The sequence below is a fragment of the Heteronotia binoei genome, chromosome 15 (genome assembly GCF_032191835.1).
Source record: "Heteronotia binoei isolate CCM8104 ecotype False Entrance Well chromosome 15, APGP_CSIRO_Hbin_v1, whole genome shotgun sequence".
Taxonomy (NCBI): domain Eukaryota; kingdom Metazoa; phylum Chordata; class Lepidosauria; order Squamata; family Gekkonidae; genus Heteronotia; species Heteronotia binoei.
Window position 1 is genome coordinate 28,047,943 of NC_083237.1, and position 21,446 is coordinate 28,069,388.

The following is a 21,446-nucleotide window of genomic DNA, read 5'->3' on the forward strand; positions in this document are numbered from 1 at the left end:
AATTCCTCTGCCACAGGCTGCGGGGAACTTGGCAACCCTAATGTCTCATGTCAGACAAAAAAAAAGTACCCCAGGAGAATCTCATGTCCAGACAGTATCTAAAACAGCAGGGTACAGGAAAGGGGCCATGAGCAGGGAACCCAGTCATGGTGGGGCGAGGAAAACTGCTCTAGACTCACCTTCGGATGCTTTTGAACAGAAAACCACATTGGCTCCTTGGTGAACTGGAGTGCAAGGAAAGAAAAGAATGCAAGGCAAAACTCAGAGACTTGGCACACACAGAGATGTACATCACAAGGTTTATTGATTGGTTTAAAAGGCTCACTTCCTTCCTTTCCCCCAATTTTGGGTCTTCAGCCCTTCCAAAAGCAACCCACAAACACTTCGGAGTGTGTGTGTGGGGGGGAATAATTCTTTTCAGTCTCAGGAGGGGCAGCCTTCTGCAGGCCGATCTTCTTACCAAGAACAGACCGTCAGATTGTCTGTGATTATGAGAACAGAAGCCCCAACCCCACCTCACCAAGTGTTTCAGGTATGTTCAGGTGGGTAGCTGCCTTAGTCTGCAGAAGAAGAGCAAGAATTGAGCCAGCAAGATTTCTAGGGTGTAAGCAGGGCTTTTTTCTGGGAGAATGAATTGGAACAGAGTTCTGGAACCTCTTATGGAAACAAAATTCTCAGAAAAAAATGCTTAGTTTATGAGAGGCACCAGTGAGTTTCACCATTTTCCTCTTCAGTGTCCCAGCACCTCTTTTTCCCGGGGATGGGGGGGGGAGCCCTGAGGTCTGGGTATTAGTATTTGAGAGTCAAAGCTCTCTTTGTCAAATATGTAGGTCTCAAAAGCTTCAACCTTAGATACCTCGTTGGTCTTTTAGGTGCTACTAGGCTCAGATCTTGTTTCCAAACCCCTGTTTCCTGTGCATGTGGTTGTGTTCTGTTTCCTTATTCTTTCAATAATGCAGACCAACAACTTGTTCCATGGCAAAGCCTGGAGATTAGAAACAGACCTCATTGTTGTGTTTAGGAATCTCAGCTCCCCTGCATTTATCAGAAAGCAGCAGAGCAGAAAGGAGACTTAATTATGGAGAAATTAAAACCACTGTGCAGAATCATCAGTGCCAATGCCCTTAATTTGTTACTCTACACAAGTAAGCAAGTTTTTGTGGTGCTGAATTCTAATTTTTTAAAATTAGTGCACACAGAGCACTACTTTTAAAAATTGCCTTTTATACACAGCGGAATGAATTATCTCCAAAGCACCATTCCCAGGAAGTACTTCTACCCTAGGAGGGGGAAACTGAGTCTCTCCTACTTCCCCCTGCTGACTCCCCCCAAAACAACCGTGTCAGAGGGACAAAATCTTTTGTCAGTGCTCCTGGGCAATGGGTCAGCAGTGATAGGTGGAAAAGCCCACCCTATAGCATGGAAGCTCGCTGGGAGGCCTTGGGGCCAGTCACACACTCTCAAGCTATCCTATCTCACACGGTCATTGTTGTGGAGGTAAAATGGAAAAGGGGAGAATCTTGTAAGCCACTTTGGGTCCCACTTGGGAGGGGAAAGTGGGGTATAAATGAAGTAAACAAATAAACTAAATAAGAACCAAGCCCTTGCTGTATCATTGTGAAAGGGCCATCCGCATGATTATCTTCTTTCCCTCACTGGCTAACCGGATCTCCTCAGGAAGTCCACAAAGAGGGCCTGAAGGCCACAGATCTCCCCCTCAGCTCCACTTCTGTGGGGGATATGCCTCTTCTATGCTATTTAACAGGATATGAGCTTGGTCTTCTTGGGCATCAGCTCATCATGGTTAAGCCACTAGCAAAGGCTGCCATATCCCCAGTAGCGTCCCCAGCATGGGAAGCATCCCCCAGCTCTGAGACCCAGCTTGAAATAAGCTATCATTCTGGACAGGCACCAGGGGCCTCCTGCTATAGGCTCACAATATCCAGGCATGCATCCAGAAATCAGATTGCCACCTGGTATTCTGGCAGCCTGGGCTTCAAAAGCTTTACCACAAGTTGAAACTCAGCAGGTGCAGCTTCACCTGCCATGAAGTCCCACCTCAGATTTCAAGAATTTGAACCACAGCTAGTCAGGGTAGTTCTTGCCATCTGATTTCCATGCAAATAATCAGTTCTGGAACATAGATAAGGAGTTGCTTTCTGGTACTTTTGATAACATCAGGAAGAGTCTCGTGGCACATCAAAGGCAAACAAAAAGTCTCTAGTCCACAAGACCTTATGCCCGAGGGGACTACTACATGAGTCCTTTCTGGTGCCTCTGAGAATATAAAGGGCACATGCCTCTCCTTCCTAATTTCCCACCACACTGGATCAGAGATGTTGGGAGCAGGGATGCCAACATCCAGGTGGCACCTGGGGATTCTCTCGGCTTGGCTTCGCGAACGAAGATTTAAGAAGGGTGCAATAGTCCATGTCTGCTGCAGGCTCGCTGGTGGCTGACAAGACCAATGCGGGACAGGCAGGTCCGGCCACAGTGGCTGCAGGGAAAAGTCTGATTTAGGGTTGGTGCTGTAGCAGTGCGATTCTTCTTCAATCTCCTTTTGTCCTCAAGACCAGCTATGCGTGCGTTCTCAAAAGAAGAAACAGCCTGGTGGATGGTGTGCCTCCATACTTTGCGATCTGAGGCTAGGTCAGACCACTGGTGATGGTTGATGCGACAGGTGCCAAGGGATTTCTTCAAGGAGTCCTTGTACCTCTTCTTTGGTGCCCCTCTATTTCGATGGCCGGTGGAGAGTTCGCCATACAGGGCAATCTTGGGAAGGCGGTGGTTTTCCATCCTAGAAATATGCCCTGCCCAGCGCAGCTGCGTCTTCAACAGCAGTGCCTCGATGCTGGTAACCTCCGCCCGCTTGAGAACTTCAGTGTTGGTCACAAAGTCACTCCAGTGGATGTTGAGGATGGTGCGAAGGCAGCGCTGATGAAAGCGCTCAAGGAGTCGCAGGTGATGACGGTATAAAACCCACGATTCGGAGCCGTAGATGAGGGTTGTCATCACAACCGCTTTGTAAACATTGATCTTTGTGCCTTTTTTCAGATGCTTGTTGCTCCACACTCTTTTGTGCAGTCGGCCAAAGGCACGGTTTGCCTTTGCCAGCCTGTTGTCAATCTCCTTGTCGATCTTAGCATCTGAGGAGATGATGCACCCCAGGTAGCTGAACTGCTGGACTGTCTTCAGAACTGATTCACCCACAGTGATGCAGGGAGGGTGATAATCTTCCTGGGGTGCAGGCTGGTGGAGAACTTCTGTCTTCTTCAGACTAACTTCTAGGCCGAATAGCTTGGCAGCCTCTGCAAAGCAGGATGTCATATGCTGCAGAGCTGATACTGAGTGGGAGACGAGTGCAGCATCATCAGCAAACAGTAGCTCTCGGATGAGTTTTTCCATTGTCTTGGAGTGGGCCTTTAGTCGCCTCAGGTTGAACAGGCTGCCATCGGTGCGATAGTGGATGTAGACACCATCGTCATCATCTAGATCTACTGCGGCTCTTTGAAGCATCATGCTAAAGAAGATCGTAAAGAGAGTTGGCACGAGAACGCAGCCTTGCTTTACACCTGTGCCTATTGGGAAGGTCTCCGAGAGGTCGTTGTAGTGTCTGACTTGGCCTCGCTGGTCTTCGTGTAGCTGGATGATCATGCTGAGGAACCTTGGGGGACATCCTAAACGTTCCAAGATTTGCCACAGGCCTTTCCTGCTAGCGGTATCAAAAGCTTTGGTAAGGTCGACAAAAGTCACATACAGAGCCTTGTTCTGTTCCCTGCATTTCTCTTGGAGCTGCCTGAGAACAAATACCATGTCGGTGGTGCTCCTGTTAGCTCTGAAGCCGCACTGGCTCTCTGGGAGGAGTTCTTCTGCAATGGTGGGCACCAGTCTGTTCAGGAGTATTCTGGCAAGGATTTTGCCTGCGATGGAGAGCAGGGTTATCCCCCGGTAGTTGGAGCAGTCTGACTTTTCCCCTTTGTTCTTGTATAGGGTGATGATGATTGCATCGCGAAAGTCCTGTGGTAATTTGCCTTGTTCCCAGCAGGTGACAAGTACTTTGTGAAGTGAGCTATGTAGTACTGTGCCCCCATGCTTCCAGATCTCTGGTGGAATTCCATCAACTCCTGCTGCCTTGCCACTTTTCAGTTGCTTGATGGCTTTAACAGTCTCTTCTAGAGTGGGGATCTCATCCAACTCTGTTTTCACTGGTTGAAGTGGGGTGAGGTGAATTGCTGAATCTTGAACTACGCGGTTGGCACTGAAGAGAACCTGAAAATACTCCGACCACCGGTTCAATATGAATGCCTTGTCTGTGAGGAGCACTTGGCCGTCTGCACTACGCAAGGGACTCTGAGTCTGATATGATGGACCATATACTGCCTTCAGGGCTTCGTAGAACCCTCTTCGTAGAACCCGTAGAACCTGGGGATTCATGGGAATTAAAACTGACCTCCAGACCACAGAGATCAGTTCTCCTGAAGAAAAGGGATGCTTTGGAGGTGGGAGAGCTCTATGCCATTGTACCCCTGTTGTCCCTGGCCTTCCCAACCTCCAGCTAGCAACTCTACCCCCCACCCCAACTGGTGACCAGTGGGGTAAGTAGGAGTGTATGGAGATAGCAAGATTTCATAAGTCCAACCCCAGCCCTTGTTGGCAGAAATTGCCCCCTTCTCCATACTTACTTCCCTCCATTCTTACCAAATTCTTTCATGATGGCCAGACCAAGCCCTTGGGTGGCACCAGTCACAATCACCACCTTGCCTGGGTAACGCAGTACAGTTTCCATGACAGCTGATTGCCTCCGTTGCTCTTAATGACTAAAATTCATGTTGAGTTTGGGTGGAGTTGGGTGGAGCAACACAACTGCTGAATTTGGGGAATATAAACTGCTGGGTGGATCAACACAACTGCTGAATCTGCATGCTGGGAGGAGGGTATGTAGCTATTTTGCTGTCTCCTTGGTAGGTTGTGGAGCATGAAGGCTGGTCATCACTGAACTGGGAGAAGAAGAACAGGGGAGGCTTTCTAGAAGCTTCTGTGTTTTGTCCAAGTTACAGCTTTGTTTAGGGTCACCAGGTTCGACTCAAGAAATATCTGGAGACTTTGGGGTGGAGCCAGAGGACATTGGGGTAGAGCCAGGAGCAAGGCTGTGACAAGCATGATTGAACTCCAAAGGGAGTTCTGATCACATTTAAAGGGACCATATGCCTTCCCTCCATTTGGAAATAATGAAGGATGAGGACACCTTATTTTGGGGCATATAGAACTGGACCCTCTGGTCCAATCCTTTTGAAACTTGGTGCATGTTTTGAGGAGAGGAATCAGATGCTATGCTGAAAAATTGGTGCCTGAAGGAAATAAGGAAAAGTGGTCCTGAAGAATCATACATTCGGCCACGCAGACTAGGGTTGCCAATACTTTCAAAACTTCTTCTTGGGCTACCTTAGAAACATAGATGATATTGCTGCATACTGACTTTATTTTCACATACTTTTATGTCAACCATTGAATTAATGCCAGGAACTGAATTAAAGCAGATTTGTCTCCATATCATCTTTGCCCCCTTCATTGGGTTTGCTAGGCAATGAGACATGAATATATTTTCAATTAATTATTTCCCTTTAATTTCTCCTGGCTTTTTAAAAAAATTAGTATCCATTTACTTCAGTGCAGGATAGTGGTTGGAATATAAAGTAAGACTGATCATAGTGAGAAAAGGACAGAGGGGGAAGGATTCTTTCTCAAAATTATGCCAAGTCTCCGAGATGGGAAGTATTACATTTTAATTATGGATAAAACAAAGCAGAATAAATTACACAAAGAAAGGCAGTACTCCAGGTCTGGAATATGAACCCACCCAGCCCCCACTTTACCTTACCTCTGGTCAGGCCTTGAATTCAACAGGAGCTCACAGGAGCACAGCTCCTGAACCTTTCTGAGGGTTCCCCTTCTTCCTCCACACCTGCCTACCTTGTCCATTGAATAGTAGGTGCAGCTGCATAACAATCCCTGGATATAGGGTTGCCAAGTCCAATTAAAGAAAAATCTGGGGACTTTGGGGGTGGAGCCAGGAGACTTTGGGGGTGGAGCCAGGAGACATTGGGGGTGGAGCCAAGAACAAGAATGTGACAAGCATAATTGAACTCCAAGGGAGTTCTTGCCATCACATTTAAAGAGACAGCACACCTTTTAAAATGCCTTTCTTCCATAGGAAATAATTAAAGATAGGGGCATCATATTTTGGGGCTCATAGAATTGGACCCTCTGGTCCAATCGTTTTGAAACTTGGGGGGTATTTTGGGGAGAGGCACTAGATGCTATACTAAAAATTTGGTGCCTCTACTAAAAACATAGCCCCCCCAGAGCCCCCAATACCCACGGATCAATTTCCTATTATTCCCTATGGGAATCATTCTCCATAGGGAATAATAGAGTGCCTAGTAGACATTTCCCTCCCCCCCCCCACGCTTTCTAAAGGGGGGGAGGGCCTCCAAACTAGGGAATCCCCTGCCCCCTCCCTCTCACACACACACACTTACCAGATCTTCCTCCGGACAACTCTACTTCCTGTGAAAACGAAAGCAAAAGAAAGGAAGGGGCCGTTCTCAGAAGCCCTTTCTGCTTCCTGCTTCCTGCCCAGCCTTAAAGGGGCAGACATTTTGCAAACGGCTCAGGAGCTCTACAACATGAAGCCTAAAGGTATGTTCTCCACCCCCTCCACCCCCCACCCCCGCTTCCAGAGTTTTGAAGAGCGGGAGATGAGGCTGCGAACCCAGAAGTCTCCCGCCAGAGCGGGAGGTTTGGGAAGCCTACCTGGATAAGCTCCACCACCTGTTTTTCTACAAAACTCTCCTGCCTATGGCACATTTTTTTCTGTATGGGGTGAGTCCCTGTTCTTTCGCCTCTAAATTCACACAATAAACACTTGCCAATTCCCTGGCCCCGACAGACTGCACTGAGGTCATTCAAGGCCGGTTCCAGGTTTTGGGGGGCCCTAGGCAGAGAGTTCCCAGCCCCCCTTCCTCTGCCCATCACCAAGCACTCAGGCCCTTCTGGCCACCTGCACATCTCCCACCTGCTCCTTGCCCTGTCTCCTTGCCCTGTCTGCTCACAAGCCATCCCGCCATCCCACCATCCCTGCTCACAGCTGCCTTCAGCCCTTTCCCCAGTATTACCAGGTAGGGCATGCAGGGGTGCCCATGGGTGCTGCAGTGCTAGCCAGTGACTTGGGGGTGTCGGCTGGCAGCAGTGGGCCCTTCAAAACACCACTGGCCCTAAAGGCTTGCCCCACCTGAGGGTATGCTGATGCTAGCCCAGTTGTCATTTTGCTCTTTTGTCATTTTCTCATGAATGTCTTCTTGCAAGTAGTCGGTGGATTTCCTTGCATCTCAGTGTATATGTTTCCTTTATTTCATTGTACCTTCTTTTCTGAATACACTTTCCATACACTGTCCTATTTGGTGGGCAGTTGCTTTTCCCCTTTTGTGCTGCTGCACTTTCTAAACTGCTTATTTTGATTGTGGCATCTGAAAAAGCTGAATGGCTTTTTCAGCCTTGATTCAGCATGTTGAATTCCTGGGTAGTATCTCAAGATGAAGAGTTCTACTCCTCCACCACCGTTCTGATAGAAGCCTTGCTTCTCCTTCATCACCAATTCCCTGGCCCTGACATCAGGAAGCAAGCAAGCACCAGTTTGTCCATGAAAAAATGGAAAGTAATTGGAGATGAGGAACCAAATGAATCCAGTCAGAGAGCTTGGAGGTGCAGGGAAAGGAAGATGTAAGGACAGGGAAAGTGTAGCAGGAAAAGTCCTGTGTTGTCCAATTAATAGTAAATCATACTCACAAACGAGGTCTGAGGCAAGGTCAGGAAAACAGCTTCTTTATTTAACGTGCATAAGCGCTCTACACACGGGCTCCAGACCCGAGGGTCTGAGCAATGATCACAGTTACCTGCCATCCCTTATAGGGGGCCTCCACCCACGCACTACCTTAAAACACTCATGTTCTCCTTCTTGTGGGAAGGAGCCTTCGTCATATTTTCACCACAATTCGAGTTGTTTTTCAACCCTCTGGGTCCCTTTTAGGGCCTTTCTTAGGGCCTCTGTAAACCCTTGTTCCTCTTTCCCTAGAAACATTCTACCCACACGCCCACAATTTCTTGCTCCATCTCCTGCACCTATCTTGCTTCTCTGTAGGCTCTGTTCTATGTTTTTCAGCCTGCGGTTTTGAAAGGTCAATGACCTGTCACAGTTCCCTTTTTCTCTCTGCAAGCTAACACTCCTTTGCTTCAAGCTGCTATAGAAGATTATTTCTCAAAAGCACTCTTACATATTTCTAACATTGCTATATTGATTAGGTATTGGTATTGTTTTTGGATCGATGCTACATTTCCCCTCTTTCAAACGGAGTTTGATTATTTATCATGACATCCACAAACCATCACACATACTAAAATCAATCTATCAAAACCAAGCATCAAAATCATAGGGGAGTCGTCTCCTGATGCCTGTGGAATCCTGCCATTTCCGGTAAGCCAGGATCCAGAGGGCGTTGCCTGTGGAACCTCACTACTGCTGGTGAGTGAGGTCCAGAGGTCGGGCTTCAAGCAATCGGGTCTGGGAGCAAAACTGCACCTAGAAAGCCTATCTAGGAAAACCTCAATCAAATTGCATAGCCAAAACAATACAGAGTTCAAAACAAGCCTATAATTCAACATAACATTTCTTTCTGGGGGCTGGGTTTCCCTCATTTTAACAATTTCCCAAAGGGCCTTTCATGCATCACAAAGAACTGAATCTTCTCTCTTACTTAAGCATCACAATATATGGCCAAGGCACTGAGCAATGTGTCAAGCTAAAACTAGCTTTGGGCACATTTTGACTACTTACCCCTAGGGACCGTCTTATTTTCTTCTCTTCTTCTGGGGCAAAACAAGCCTTATGCATAGAGCTGTTGCCATCAAAGGAAAGTGGTTTCAAAACATTAAAAAAAATCAAAATAACCCAGAAATTACTTAAAAAGGAACAAAAGAGTCCCCTCTTTGGAGCTTCATACAGAAACTTAGCAAGTTGGGCTTTCTTCCGGACTTTCTTCTGGGCCCTCTCCCTACTGGAGAGGCTCTTGCAGGCTCACACCTCGTTCTGGGACTGGGACAGCTGCTTCTTTCGTGCTTCTACCATTTCCTGGCCATCTCCCTCTGGCGCAATCCGGCTACAGCCTTCAGGCGTGAAACTTCCTTGATGCCAGTCAGTTCCCCTTTGTGGATCCGCTCGATTCTGCTTCGCTGCTGGGCAGCGTTCTCTCTGCCAGCTGCTTGGCCCCTCTGCAGCCACCCAAGAGCTCAAGCGTCGCAGACATCAGGACCTTCAGATGACCCTTGGATTCCTTATCTGGATCGGCCCTTCTGCTAGGGTTTTCTCTCTTATCTTTCGTAGCAATTGCACAGGAAAAAGCTATTGAACCCACGGCTTCCTCTGTGGCCTTTTACTTCTTGGACCAGTTGTTTGGCTTGATGCCCATAGCCTTGCATCTTACTGGCTGAACATCAATCTTCTAACCTCCTTCAAGCTGGACTCAGCTTCCTGCTGCCTTCGCCTGATATCTGGAGCCGACTGTAACTTCGTGGTTGGTGGACAAAATACATCTGGTGGGCTTCACACAGGCATCTGGCTTCTGGAGGATCTCTGCTGCCTCACACGCCTTAATGGGTTTGTGCCTGCTGGTCGAGCTTGTTGGCATCGGCTTACTAGGCAGATGGGAGCCTCCCTGCCGGCATCTCACTCGAGGGCAGTTGTTTCCTCACTTCCGCAATTTTGGAGGATTATTTCAGAGACACCCAGCAAGCACTTTAAAAGTCTCTTCTCCCTTGTGCCCAATGAATACATTGTAGCCTGTCATGGGCCAGGAGCTTGGGAGCCCTGGATCTGCTGGACATCACACGGCTGACGGGGATTTCTTCTAAGAAGGTAAGCTGACCAGAGGCAGGGGACTTGCTTCTGGAGAACTTCTCTCTGGGGGAGCCCATAGATCTGGAACTCTTCAGCTCTTAATCAATAAAGGGGGCGAGGGTGAGGTCTAAGTGGCAAAAGAGGAAGAAGCTGGGAGCTTTGCGTTGGGCTTAAAATCAGCTCCCCATAAGGGGCAGCAGAAACACTGCTCTATGTCTTGGCATTTAATTCCCAGGGGCTTCCTAACCAAAAGTGCCTTGTCCTGAGACTGAGATGCCTGTCCAGGGACAGTATATCTCACAACCATATGCTACTTAAAACTACACATTAATGCACTTAAGTCAAATGGGAACCATATCAAAACACAAATGTGACATGATTAATGCTTTTAGGTGCTCTTTCACATGGTCTCACACGGCAGTATTATTGTAATCCTAAAACAAAATAAAGCACAGTTTTCCTGGTTAATAGATAGCATCTTTGGGGTCTCCAGGAATCTATCCTGGGGCAAAACACATACATTTTGCAAGTTGCTAGGTAACTTATTCACACTCGCACTTCCCGTTTTTCTGAGCGAGGGTTATGCAATACTGCAGAAATATTTCACATCACCACAACCAGCCTTTACACTGCCCTGCTGCTTCTAGTAATGTGAACCATTTACTACTCTGGTCTTAATTTCTTCCTTTACTTGCAGCGCAGGCATCCGCCTGGCTACAGAGGAAGTTTTCTCCAGGGAACACCCGGTACTTATTCACCCCAATATCATCTAAATAAGCACATGCATTATCTCCTCGCACAAGAAACTGATCAGCAAACTCTGTGCCATTTTGCCATTTCCATATTAGACCTGTCCGTTTGGAGAGGCCAATCCAGTGGTATACAGGGCGAGTCAGGTTCATGAAAAAACTCAAATCCCACTGTGAATCAATCAATGCCAAAGTGGCACCAAATGTAGAGCATTTAATCTCACTGCTATCCCAATCTCTTTCATTTTCAGATTTATAATAGCATTTCCCATGGTACCCAATCCCGTGTTGTGGGCAGGCAGTGGTGCCAAGAAAGGGGCATGGTGAGCAAGGCTGTGCCTTTTGGACAGCCATTACAATGATAACTATAAGCAGAACCACACCAACAAGGGGAGCCGCTAAAATTTCTTCTTGTCTATATCACAGTCCCTTTTATAATCTACTTCCAGTTCAAACTATCTCGGCCAAGGGCGGCTCATCAAATCCTCAGTGGCGGCCCAAGGCAGGGTGGCAACTCAACATCTAGGCTACCAGGGGTGGCAGTTCGACCTCTGATCTTCCAAAACAGCAGGGGCGTCCCCCAGATTATAAATTACTGATGGTTAACCAGACAGACAAAACATTGTAGACATATTGGACCCACGATTTCCCCTAAACATTAAACACAAAACATTAAACATTAAACACAAAACTTTTCCCCCCAAATGGTATACTTCTTTACTTATAAACCTACGGGAGGCAGAAGGGTCGAAAACGTCCCTTCCCCTCTTCGAATGCAGCCCGTAGCCTAAGGCAGCGGCTGCATGCGGAGCCGACTAAGGCCCGCCGGCAGAAGGGGCTAAAACCTTCCCTTCTCCGTCGATCAGACACTGTTAGGAGGCCGCTGTGCGGGATCCTGCGAGCGCTGCTCAGCGAGGTGTTCCTACCCGCCCCTCACCGGAGGTGGAAGTGGGCTGTCAGGTGACCCTTTGGGTCACCTACCCGACCATCTCGGAGAGGTTCGTTACTGCAGTCAAACTATTACGTAAAGGAAAGGTGCGTTGAGCACAAGGTCCGAAAAAAGTTGCCACGCCCTTGTGTTCAAGGTTCTATAACGTTGAGGGCAGGGGGCTATAATTGGCAGCACCCTGTACCCAATATCTAGGTTGGGGTTCTATACTCACGCTCCGGAGTCTTCTAACAGAGCTGATTCCCGTTGCCTCCTCGTTGGTCCGAGATTAGGCCATTGGTCAAAGGTCAACTGAAGACAGGGCGGGCAGATGACGGTCAGCCAAAAAAAGGCTGGGAGCTCCTTACCGTGAATCTGGCCCTCCCCGCCAACAGCAGCACTCGGCCGGGCTAATCATCAGGGGCTAAAGGCCCCCGTGTCCCATCTGGGTCGCCAAATTTATGTAGCAGGAAAAGTCCTGTGTTGTCCAATTAATAGTAAATCATACTCACAAACGAGGTCTGAGGCAAGGTCAGGAAAACAGCTTCTTTATTTAACGTGCATAAGCGCTCTACACACGGGCTCCAGACCCGAGGGTCTGAGCAATGATCACAGTTACCTGCCATCCCTTATAGGGGGCCTCCACCCACGCACTACCTTAAAACACTCATGTTCTCCTTCTTGTGGGAAGGAGCCTTCGTCATATTTTCACCACAATTCGAGTTGTTTTTCAACCCTCTGGGTCCCTTTTAGGGCCTTTCTTAGGGCCTCTGTAAACCCTTGTTCCTCTTTCCCTAGAAACATTCTACCCACACGCCCACAATTTCTTGCTCCATCTCCTGCACCTATCTTGCTTCTCTGTAGGCTCTGTTCTATGTTTTTCAGCCTGCGGTTTTGAAAGGTCAATGACCTGTCACAGTTCCCTTTTTCTCTCTGCAAGCTAACACTCCTTTGCTTCAAGCTGCTATAGAAGATTATTTCTCAAAAGCACTCTTACATATTTCTAACATTGCTATATTGATTAGGTATTGGTATTGTTTTTGGATCGATGCTACAAAAGAACACCAAACTCAGTTCAACCAGGAAGGATGAATCCTCCTGATGCAATCTAATTTTAAGACATTAAAGCCAAACAGTAACAAGACAATTATGACATCTCATTTCTTTGAAGCATTTCTTTAATTGGATGTTGCAATTTGGGATCCAAAAAGGCACAATTGTTAAGTCAAGAAGAATAAACAGAAAACATAAACAGGAAGCATTTCATGGCCTCACAGCCTGGAGCACCTTCACGTGCTCAATTCAAGCCTAAATAGAGAAGAGACATTCCAGGGCAAAGCTCATTATTACACTATCAGAGTTGGGGTCTAGTGAACTCAACTCAATGAAGCTGAATTCAAAGATAGGGCTGCCCTCTTTCAATCTGGAACGGGTAGACATGTCAAATTTCTACTTGCCCCTCGGGCATTACAGGATGGGAAACCCAGGAAGCAGGGTGGCCAACAGGCCTGGAGAAGAATGTCCTGTCGCTTTAAAAGAGGCGTCATATGTGAAAATGAGCAGCTGATGCTTTCCATGGCTTAGAAATGAACCCTGATATTTGACGTGGTTGAAACCCATACTAAAGAAACCAGTGAGAGACCAGTTTGAAAAGCAGCAACCCTACCCACAAGAATGAAAAACATGAGTCTTCTTTATAAGTATAGCTTATCTGAAATGGAGTGTCTTAAAAGGAATATTTGCGTTCTGCTTTTACAAGAAAGAAAGAAAGAAAGAAAGAAAGAAAGAAAGAAAGAAAGAAAGAAAGAAAGAAAGAAAGAAAGAAAGAAAGAAAGGAAGGAAGGAAGGAAGGAAGGAAGGAAGGAAGGAAGGAAGGAAGGAAGGAAGGAAGGAAGGAAGGAAGGAAGGAAAGAAAGAAAGAAAGAAAGAAAGAAAGAAAGAAAGAAAGAAAGAAAGAAAGAAAGAAAGAAAGAAAGAAAGAAAGAAAGAAAGAAAGAAAGAAAGAAAGAAAGAAAGAAAGAAAGTCTAAAGTGACACATGTGGATCTCCTCTTTCTGCTCACAAAATCCTATGTGGCTGTAAGAGAACCTGCTCCTAACACTTGCAATGCTAATAAGAAGATTGATGAGGCAATAAAAACTCAAGGGAAGAAGTCTTGATAGAGAGTTCCAAGTGCACTGGAGATTTGCGTGGGGAAAGTAACTCCTCCTTCGCACCTCAGCAGCACCTTTATTAGTTTTATGACATCATAGCATTCCACAACATTGACCTATAAATCATCGTGTCTATTCTGCCCAGTGACAGCAGACGCATGCGTACATGACACAAACATAGCAGGTTTCTTTGAGACCATAAATCAAGCTAGGCTGCAAAACATCCCATCCACATTTTTATCTCTATTCTGCTTTCAAGCTTGCATTCCAACATTCCCTCTCTTTTTATTTATTTTTCATCAGTGGAAAGTGTGTGATATTTTTGTTGAAATAATTGTCGCCTTGCAACCATCAGGGCTGAAGGAGAACGTTGACCACATGATCTAAATACATTGATTAATGAAGGAATACATTGTATAAAACAACAACAAGTTATTAGTAATATGAGTATCATAATCACTGCCATTACAAAATCTCGCAACCACCCCCAATTTGGAAGCCAGGACCATAACCAACTCCACCCCCCTATAATAGCATCTTCATTTTTCCGTAGAGAAGTCACAGCGTCTTGCATTTTATCCAAGGCTTCCTCTATAACCCCTGATTCATTTATATAAAAACAACAGGATTGATTTTAAAAAGCACATAAACCTCCATTCTTTAAAAATAGAAAATCTAAACCAAGACGATTCTGAAAAACAGTATTTGCTAAAGAGTTCATTTCAATTTACAAAGCAGTAATAGCTATTTTTGAAGCATTAGCAAGTAATTCTATATCTTTAGAAATGGCTAACAATTTCAAATCATCGCTAGCAGAAGTTACAGTAGGAATAAAAAAGCTTGCCAGATCCAATAACACTGTCTGTACCTTACTTAATGTTCGCTTATATATGTGAGGATTATATGATACCATAACATCAGAATGCTTAGCAATATACATGTTATAAGGACCAAGAGTGGTTAGGGTACATCTGCCCTTCCAATAGGAAGGCAAGACCTTATAGGCATTAGATCCACAAACAAAAAACACACCATCATCCAGACCACAACTATAATTTTCTGGGGCATGCCCTCTTTGAATATCTGTTCGTTGCCAGCTCATAGATTTAAAAACAAGATAATAATTATTTATACCTAACCCTAAACCTGTAGCAGAATATCTTATAACATTATCAGGCCATCCAGTAATATTTTTTGATCCAGATGTATATGTTTTGGACCATAATTGACAACTGAACACACATTCATTATAATTACATGGACATTTGGGTAGATAAACATAAGATCCATAATCTTTTAAGGAACTGTTCCAGTCAACCAAACCATCTGGCAATGTTAAAGTCACTACACACCGAGGGTACAATCCCAAATCATAAGTCCCATTCAAAGACTCTATGCAAATGGGAGCCTCTGGCCATCGGGATGATTCTGCAAGCATCAATGGACAAGGAGTCTGTCGTGTAGAATCAGCTATTTTCTCCGTTTGCAATGAGACATTGGCCCAGTGGGTGGCATTCAAGAATTTAAATGGGCCCACAGGCCATATTTTCTCATGACTAGAATGTACACACAACCAACAATCAGCTTTTTGAGTAACATTAAGCAATGCATTGGTAAGCTTCAAAAATTCATTTTCGTTAGCATCTACTTTCTTCTTTTGTTTCTGAACCACATCTCCCACCCCAACTGTCACTTCCAGCACAACAATTATGAAGATTGTGGAGAAACGCCATCTTAGAGTGTTGGTGCTTCATTGGCAGGGGTCAGTAAATCCCTCAGCAGGCTTTGTAGCCTCCCTCCAACCCCCCCTCCCTTTCCAGAGCCAAACCAACAACTCTAAGGGGAAGTCTCCTAGAGAGACAGGAAGTTCTTTTGTTCTTGGTATTGGAGTTAGCAGGAAGAGAAGGGCAGTTTTGCAGCTGGCGCTCTGGAAGAGAGGTTGCTTGCCTGTAGGCTCCTGCCTGTGGGGGAGGCCTGCTCAGGAAAATGAGGCCTCCAGGCAGTAAGACAAAGTAAGTCATCCAAAAGGGCAGGGCATGTTTAGATCAGGGCCAGCAGGATGCGTTTATAATCAACTTTACTTTGTTATGCTGTGTGCTGTGCGGGTGCTGTGCTAACTTTTTAAATGCAACTGTTTTTGTTTTGTTTTTCTTTCCCTTTCTTTTTCTCTTGTAAATAAATATTTTTTTCTGTTTTAAATGCTGGCAGTCAAACTCTGTACCACATAGATCCCCAACCGCTTTAGACCACGCTGTTTTATAAAGGGGGCCCCGGGCAAGGGGGAAGGCATGCAGTTGGATAAGGTGCCAATCCTCCAGGGGTGCCCCAAAGAAGTGCTGAGGTCTCTGTGAAACCCAAGTACAGGGTGGCAGAGGACCTTGAGGCCTGGCCTCATAGCTGGAGAGGGGGATTGGGAGTCCTGTTCCTCTCAATCTGAACCCCTAGACTGAGCAGGTGGTGGCAGCGAGCCCAAGGGGCAGGAGGAGAAATAGCTCCCTCCAGGAGTTGGCGACTCAATAGGGAGCTGACGGGACCGGGTCTGAAGGCAGAATCGGGCCGGTTCCGTCACAAAGATAATCCAGATTCTCCACGCCATGGCCTGACACATCGAGCAGGGATCCACAGAGGCCCTTTCTCTAATGCTACTGCGGCGTATCCTCTTCCCCAGGTGATCAGGGGGACAGGTCCCTTCCAACCAGGATCAGGAAGCTGGCGATAGGCGACAAGCGGATGGGGTAGTTGTTCCTCCGACCTAAAATGGAGCTCAACAGGAGTATGAGACCTGTTATGGGGAGTAAACAAAAAAATTAAGGTATAAAGCACTTTAGCCACGACTGTGGGGATATCAGCTGTGGGAATCCCTTTCCCCTCCGTCTGGCGATGCAATAGCGATTTGAAAGTCAAATGAGCTCTTTCCACAATGGCTTGACCTGTTGAATTGAAAGGAATACCATGAGTTAGTTTTATGCCCCACAATTGGCAAAAATCTGCAAATGCTACAGAAACATAGGCCGGTCCATTATCCGTTTTTAAGCATTCTGGCCTTCCCATAACTGCAAAGGCTCGAATGCAGTGTTGAATGACATGACGTGACGTTTCTCCTCTCATGGGCGTAACCCAGATAAAACCTGAAGATGTGTCTATTGTAAGATGTAACTTGTTGAGAGGAGCCAGTGCTGGGACATGAGTCACATCCATTTGCCAAACCTGGTTGGCCTGAGTTCCTCGAGGATTCACGGCATCATAAGGAAAGTTAATGGGAGTCTTACAACAAGAAGAACATGCAGACACAATGTCCCTTGCTTGTGACATCGGTATGGAAAACATTCTGTGCAAGGTCTTTGCAGACTGATGGAATGCAGCATGTGACTGAATGGGATCATCAAACAAGGAAAAAACATTATTCCGAAGAGCTGCATCTGCACGTGCATTTCCTTCCACCAACATCCCTGGTAAGCCAGAGTGGGAACGAATGTGTGTAACAAAACAGAAAGCTCTTCTTTCCTTTAATAAAAACTGCAACTGACAAAACATTTCATACAACTCTTTGTCAATAGATGGAGACAAATATGACAGAGGCAAATGCATCATCAGTCTGAACACATATTGAGTGTCTACCACAAGATTGAAAGCATCATTTTCAAACAACTGAAATGCTAAAATCACAGCAGCTAACTCTGCTCGCTGAGCTGATGACTGTGAGTTGGTAAATCTCACTTCCCATACTGCATCTTGCTTCTGCCAGGTAACCACCCCCCCTGGTTGGAGATCCATCTGTGAAAATAGTTAACACATCTTGTAAAGGGTGTGGAGAAAAACAAGTTGTTAGTTTGTAAGGCACCTGGGAAAGCAATAACAAGCGTTTATCTTTGGGAGGGTTACAAAGAATTGTTCCCAAAAACCCAGCAAAAGCTATTTGGAACTCTGGAGTAGCCTGCAACAGACAGTATGTTTCATCCTGTGAAAAGGGAAAATAAACAGAGTTAATATCTTTTCCTGTTAGCTGTATGGTACGACTCCTGGCTTTAGAAAACAGATCAGAGACTGCTGTGACCCATGGATATAAATTCTTTGAAGGAGTATGTGGCAAGTGAATCCATTCCACAATAGCAATTTTTTCTTTTGATTCAGGAGCATACAATACTGCTGTAGGTAGTTGAAAAGTAGACAAAATAACACATGATAATTGTAAATCCACGCCTGGCAGTCGATCTACTGCCCGCAAACGAAATCTTTGTGAGAGCAACTCAAAGGTAGTCCTCATCTCTTGGGTCACCTCAATCTTTTCTGCTGGAGAGGAATGTCCAGCAAGTGCTGAAAATAAAGGTGACAGTTCTATGGTTGTCAGAGCCAGGAATGGCCTAGCCCAATTAATGTTTCCCAATATACTTTGTAATTGAACCACTGTCAAAGTCTTTGGGAGCTGCAATTGTGGAAGTACTGGGATTGATGAAGTTGTGGAAAGCTTGTGCCCTAAATACACATAAGGACTTTGACGTTGAATTTTTTCTGGTGCAATCATAAGACCATATTCTTGTAACAATTTTACTAAAAAATCCACATGGTGACTTGCAATACCACTTCCAGCCAGCAGGATATCATCCATGTAATGATAAATAATCAGATCTGGGAATGCTGCTCTAAATGGCTTGAGAGCTGATGCCACAAAAATCTGACACAGTGTTGGTGAGTTAGCCATGCCTTGAGGCAGTACACTCCACTCATATCACTGAGTGGGCCGATCATTATTTAAGACTGGTACGGTAAAAGCAAATTTTTCACCATCAGAGGGCGCCAGAGGAATGTTAAAGAAGCAATCCTTCAAATCAATGACCATAATGTCATGATCCTTAGGAATCATGTTTGGGTTTGGCATCCCACACTGTAATGGTCCCATAATTTGCATACACTCATTGATTTTTCTTAAGTCCTGTAACAATCTCCATTTTCCTGATTTCTTTTTGACAACAAATATAGGGGTGTTCCAAGGGCTGGTACTAGGGCGGATGTGCCCAAGTTGAATCTGCTCCTGGATAAGGGCCTCCGCCGCACGGAGCTTTCCTAATGGAAGCGGCCACTGATCTACCCATACTGGGACTACTGACTTCCACTGTATAGGCAGGGCGTGTAATGGCGCTGCTGGGGAGGCCCTTAGGATAAATTTGTCATGATTTTTGCTCCTAGTTCTGCCATTAAGTCCCTCCCCCACAATGTTACTGGTGTTTTCATGATTAGTGGTCGCAGAACAACAGCCTTTCCTTCAGATTGAAATACTATGGGGTGGATACTCCTTTCAGCAGCTGTGAAGCCACCTACTCCATACACACTTGCAGTAGGGCCCTTAGGCATGTTCTTAGGCCAATCCTTTTCTGCTATAACAGTAACATCTGCCCCTGAATCCAACATGCCTTTTATAGTCCTCCCTGCCATGTTGACTGAGAGGTAGGGCGGTCAGCAGACATCTGAATTGTTGCCATGGCTGAAGTAAATGGCAGTGCTGCTAACTCAGTCACGTCTAAGGTTGGCATTAATAGGACAGACGCCACCCTCAGGCCTTTTGGTATTACTGCATCTGCAGAAGCCCATACATGCAAGGTAACATATGGTGAACATGAAGAAGCAAACACTCCTGGGATCACTCTCCAATTAGGAGAAAGCAAGATTGGCAAGACAAGCCCCAAATATCCTGATGGAATGGCAGTCGGTAGAACTGCTTGGACCGGGATGGTGGCTCCTGCTTGCAGAGTAACTGCTTCATTAAGAACAACAGGTATGGCAGAGACCTCCCCTGATACTGGTGGGGAGGGGTCATTGTCCCGAGGGATGACACCCTTTTGGCCATTCCCATAGTTCTCATCCCCATTTATTTGCCCCGGGCCTGGGGATGGCCCGTCATCTCGTTTCCCTGCTGCTGTTCCATAGCAGGGCTACCCTGAACAGGGCGGGATCTGCATTGGTTGGCCCAATGAAAACCTTTGTGGCAGATGGGACACTTTTTTGAGGGCCTATTCTGCCCCCTAGGGGTGGATCGACACTGAGCTCGAAAATGGCCTTCCTTTCCACATGCATAACAGGGCTTTCCACTTGCTGGATTTGATGAGCCTTGGGCAGTCTGAACTGCAGCCACCAGAAGGCGGGCAGCATGGGATTGAGACCCCACATTTTGGCACACTTTGAGCAAAGATTGAATATCAGTGGTGGGATTGTTGTAGATAGGTGTCAAGGCTGCCTTGCAATCCTCATTAGCATTTTCAAAAGCCAGTTGTTTAAGCAAGAGTTTTCTAGCCCTTGCACTGTCAATTTGACGCTCTACTGCCCTCATTAGCCTATTAACAAATTCTGTATATTGTTCTGTGGCCCCCTGGCGAATATTGGCAAAACTGGACAAGGTATTGTCTCCAGCTTCCGGGATTTTCTTCCATGCCTTGATAACCAGTGCAGCTATCTGAGAGAGTGCTCTGTCTGTCAGCGCTACCTGCTGTACAGCTGTGGTAAAATTTCCTTCCCCAATTAACATGTCTTGGGTAATATTAATCACAGGATTTGCCCCCGCATTTTGCGCTGCCTGTTCATTAGCAGATTGCCTCCACTCCTCCAGGCAGAGTAGGCCTTGGGCCGGGGGCAACAGAGAACACAAAAGCATTTTCCAATCAGCTGGAGGGAGACGTTGGAGTGACAGGCTTTCCAGTATAGCTCTAGTATAAGGTGCCTGAATCCCATTGTCCCGGACTGACCTCTGTAACTCCTTCAGGGTCTGGAGTGGTAATGGATCGTATTTGTCAGGGACAGCTGGGCCTCCTCCTGCCCCTGGGGCTCCTCGAATAATTGGAAAAACAGCTTGAGTTTGGCCCACATCCCCATCCTCTAGCACTGCAGTTTGGAGTGCTGCCACCAGTTGTGCAGATCTTTGCATCATTGGAGCAAGCACAATGGCATTAGATTGTTCATCATTTATCTCTGGGCCATCTGGTGGCTTGGGAGGTGGTGCAAGTCTCCCTGGTGGCACTGGAGGTAAGATCTGAGGTAGGGGAGCTGAAGGACTTAATCCAACCTCCATCTGCTGATTGAATAGGATGTTGGTGGGTGTAAGCCCCTTTAAACAAGCCCTCACCTTACACCAGGTGAACAGAATTTTGGCAGTGTCCCTGGGATGCTCTTGGAAGGCAGTCCCAATTTTACACCAATCTTCCAATTTAAAAGTCCCACTTTCAGGGACCCAGGGACAGATATCGTCAATGGCACGAACAAGGTCAGAAACCTCTGTCTTAGTTACAGAATGTCCTTCTTTGGAGAGTAAATAATGTATATCTTGGCAGAAATCGGCTTGAGCAGCACTTAACGTAGACCCCATCTTCACTACAGTGTGTGTGTGGTCTAACTTGACAATTCAACTCACCCAGGGATCTTGAACAGATGATTATTTAGGCGCCTTAGCCCTGGCCGGGCGGGGGTGGCTGAAGACCAAGCAGTAAATCAAGTTATCTCTTCTGAGCCTCGCGCGGCGCACCAAATGTAAGAGAACCTGCTCCTAACACTTGCAATGCTAATAAGAAGATTGATGAGGCAATAAAAACTCAAGGGAAGAAGTCTTGATAGAGAGTTCCAAGTGCACTGGAGATTTGTGTGGGGAAAGTAACTCCTCCTTCGCACGTCAGCAGCGCTTTTAT

General features: G+C 46.3%; 1 protein-coding gene across 1 annotated transcript in view; it reads right to left on the reverse strand.

Annotated features, from left to right (window-relative positions):
- Positions 1-4,800, reverse strand: part of LOC132582930 (17-beta-hydroxysteroid dehydrogenase 14-like) — a 59,287-nt gene extending 54,487 nt beyond the window's left edge. Inside the window, exons 1-2 of the mRNA XM_060254589.1 lie at positions 4,699-4,800; positions 180-224 (exon numbers count right to left, since the gene is read on the reverse strand). Coding sequence (XP_060110572.1) covers positions 180-224; positions 4,699-4,786 — 133 coding nt within the window. The 5' untranslated portion in view covers positions 4,787-4,800. The remainder of the gene's footprint in view (positions 1-179; positions 225-4,698) is intronic.
- Between the last annotated feature and the right edge of the window lie 16,646 nt (positions 4,801-21,446).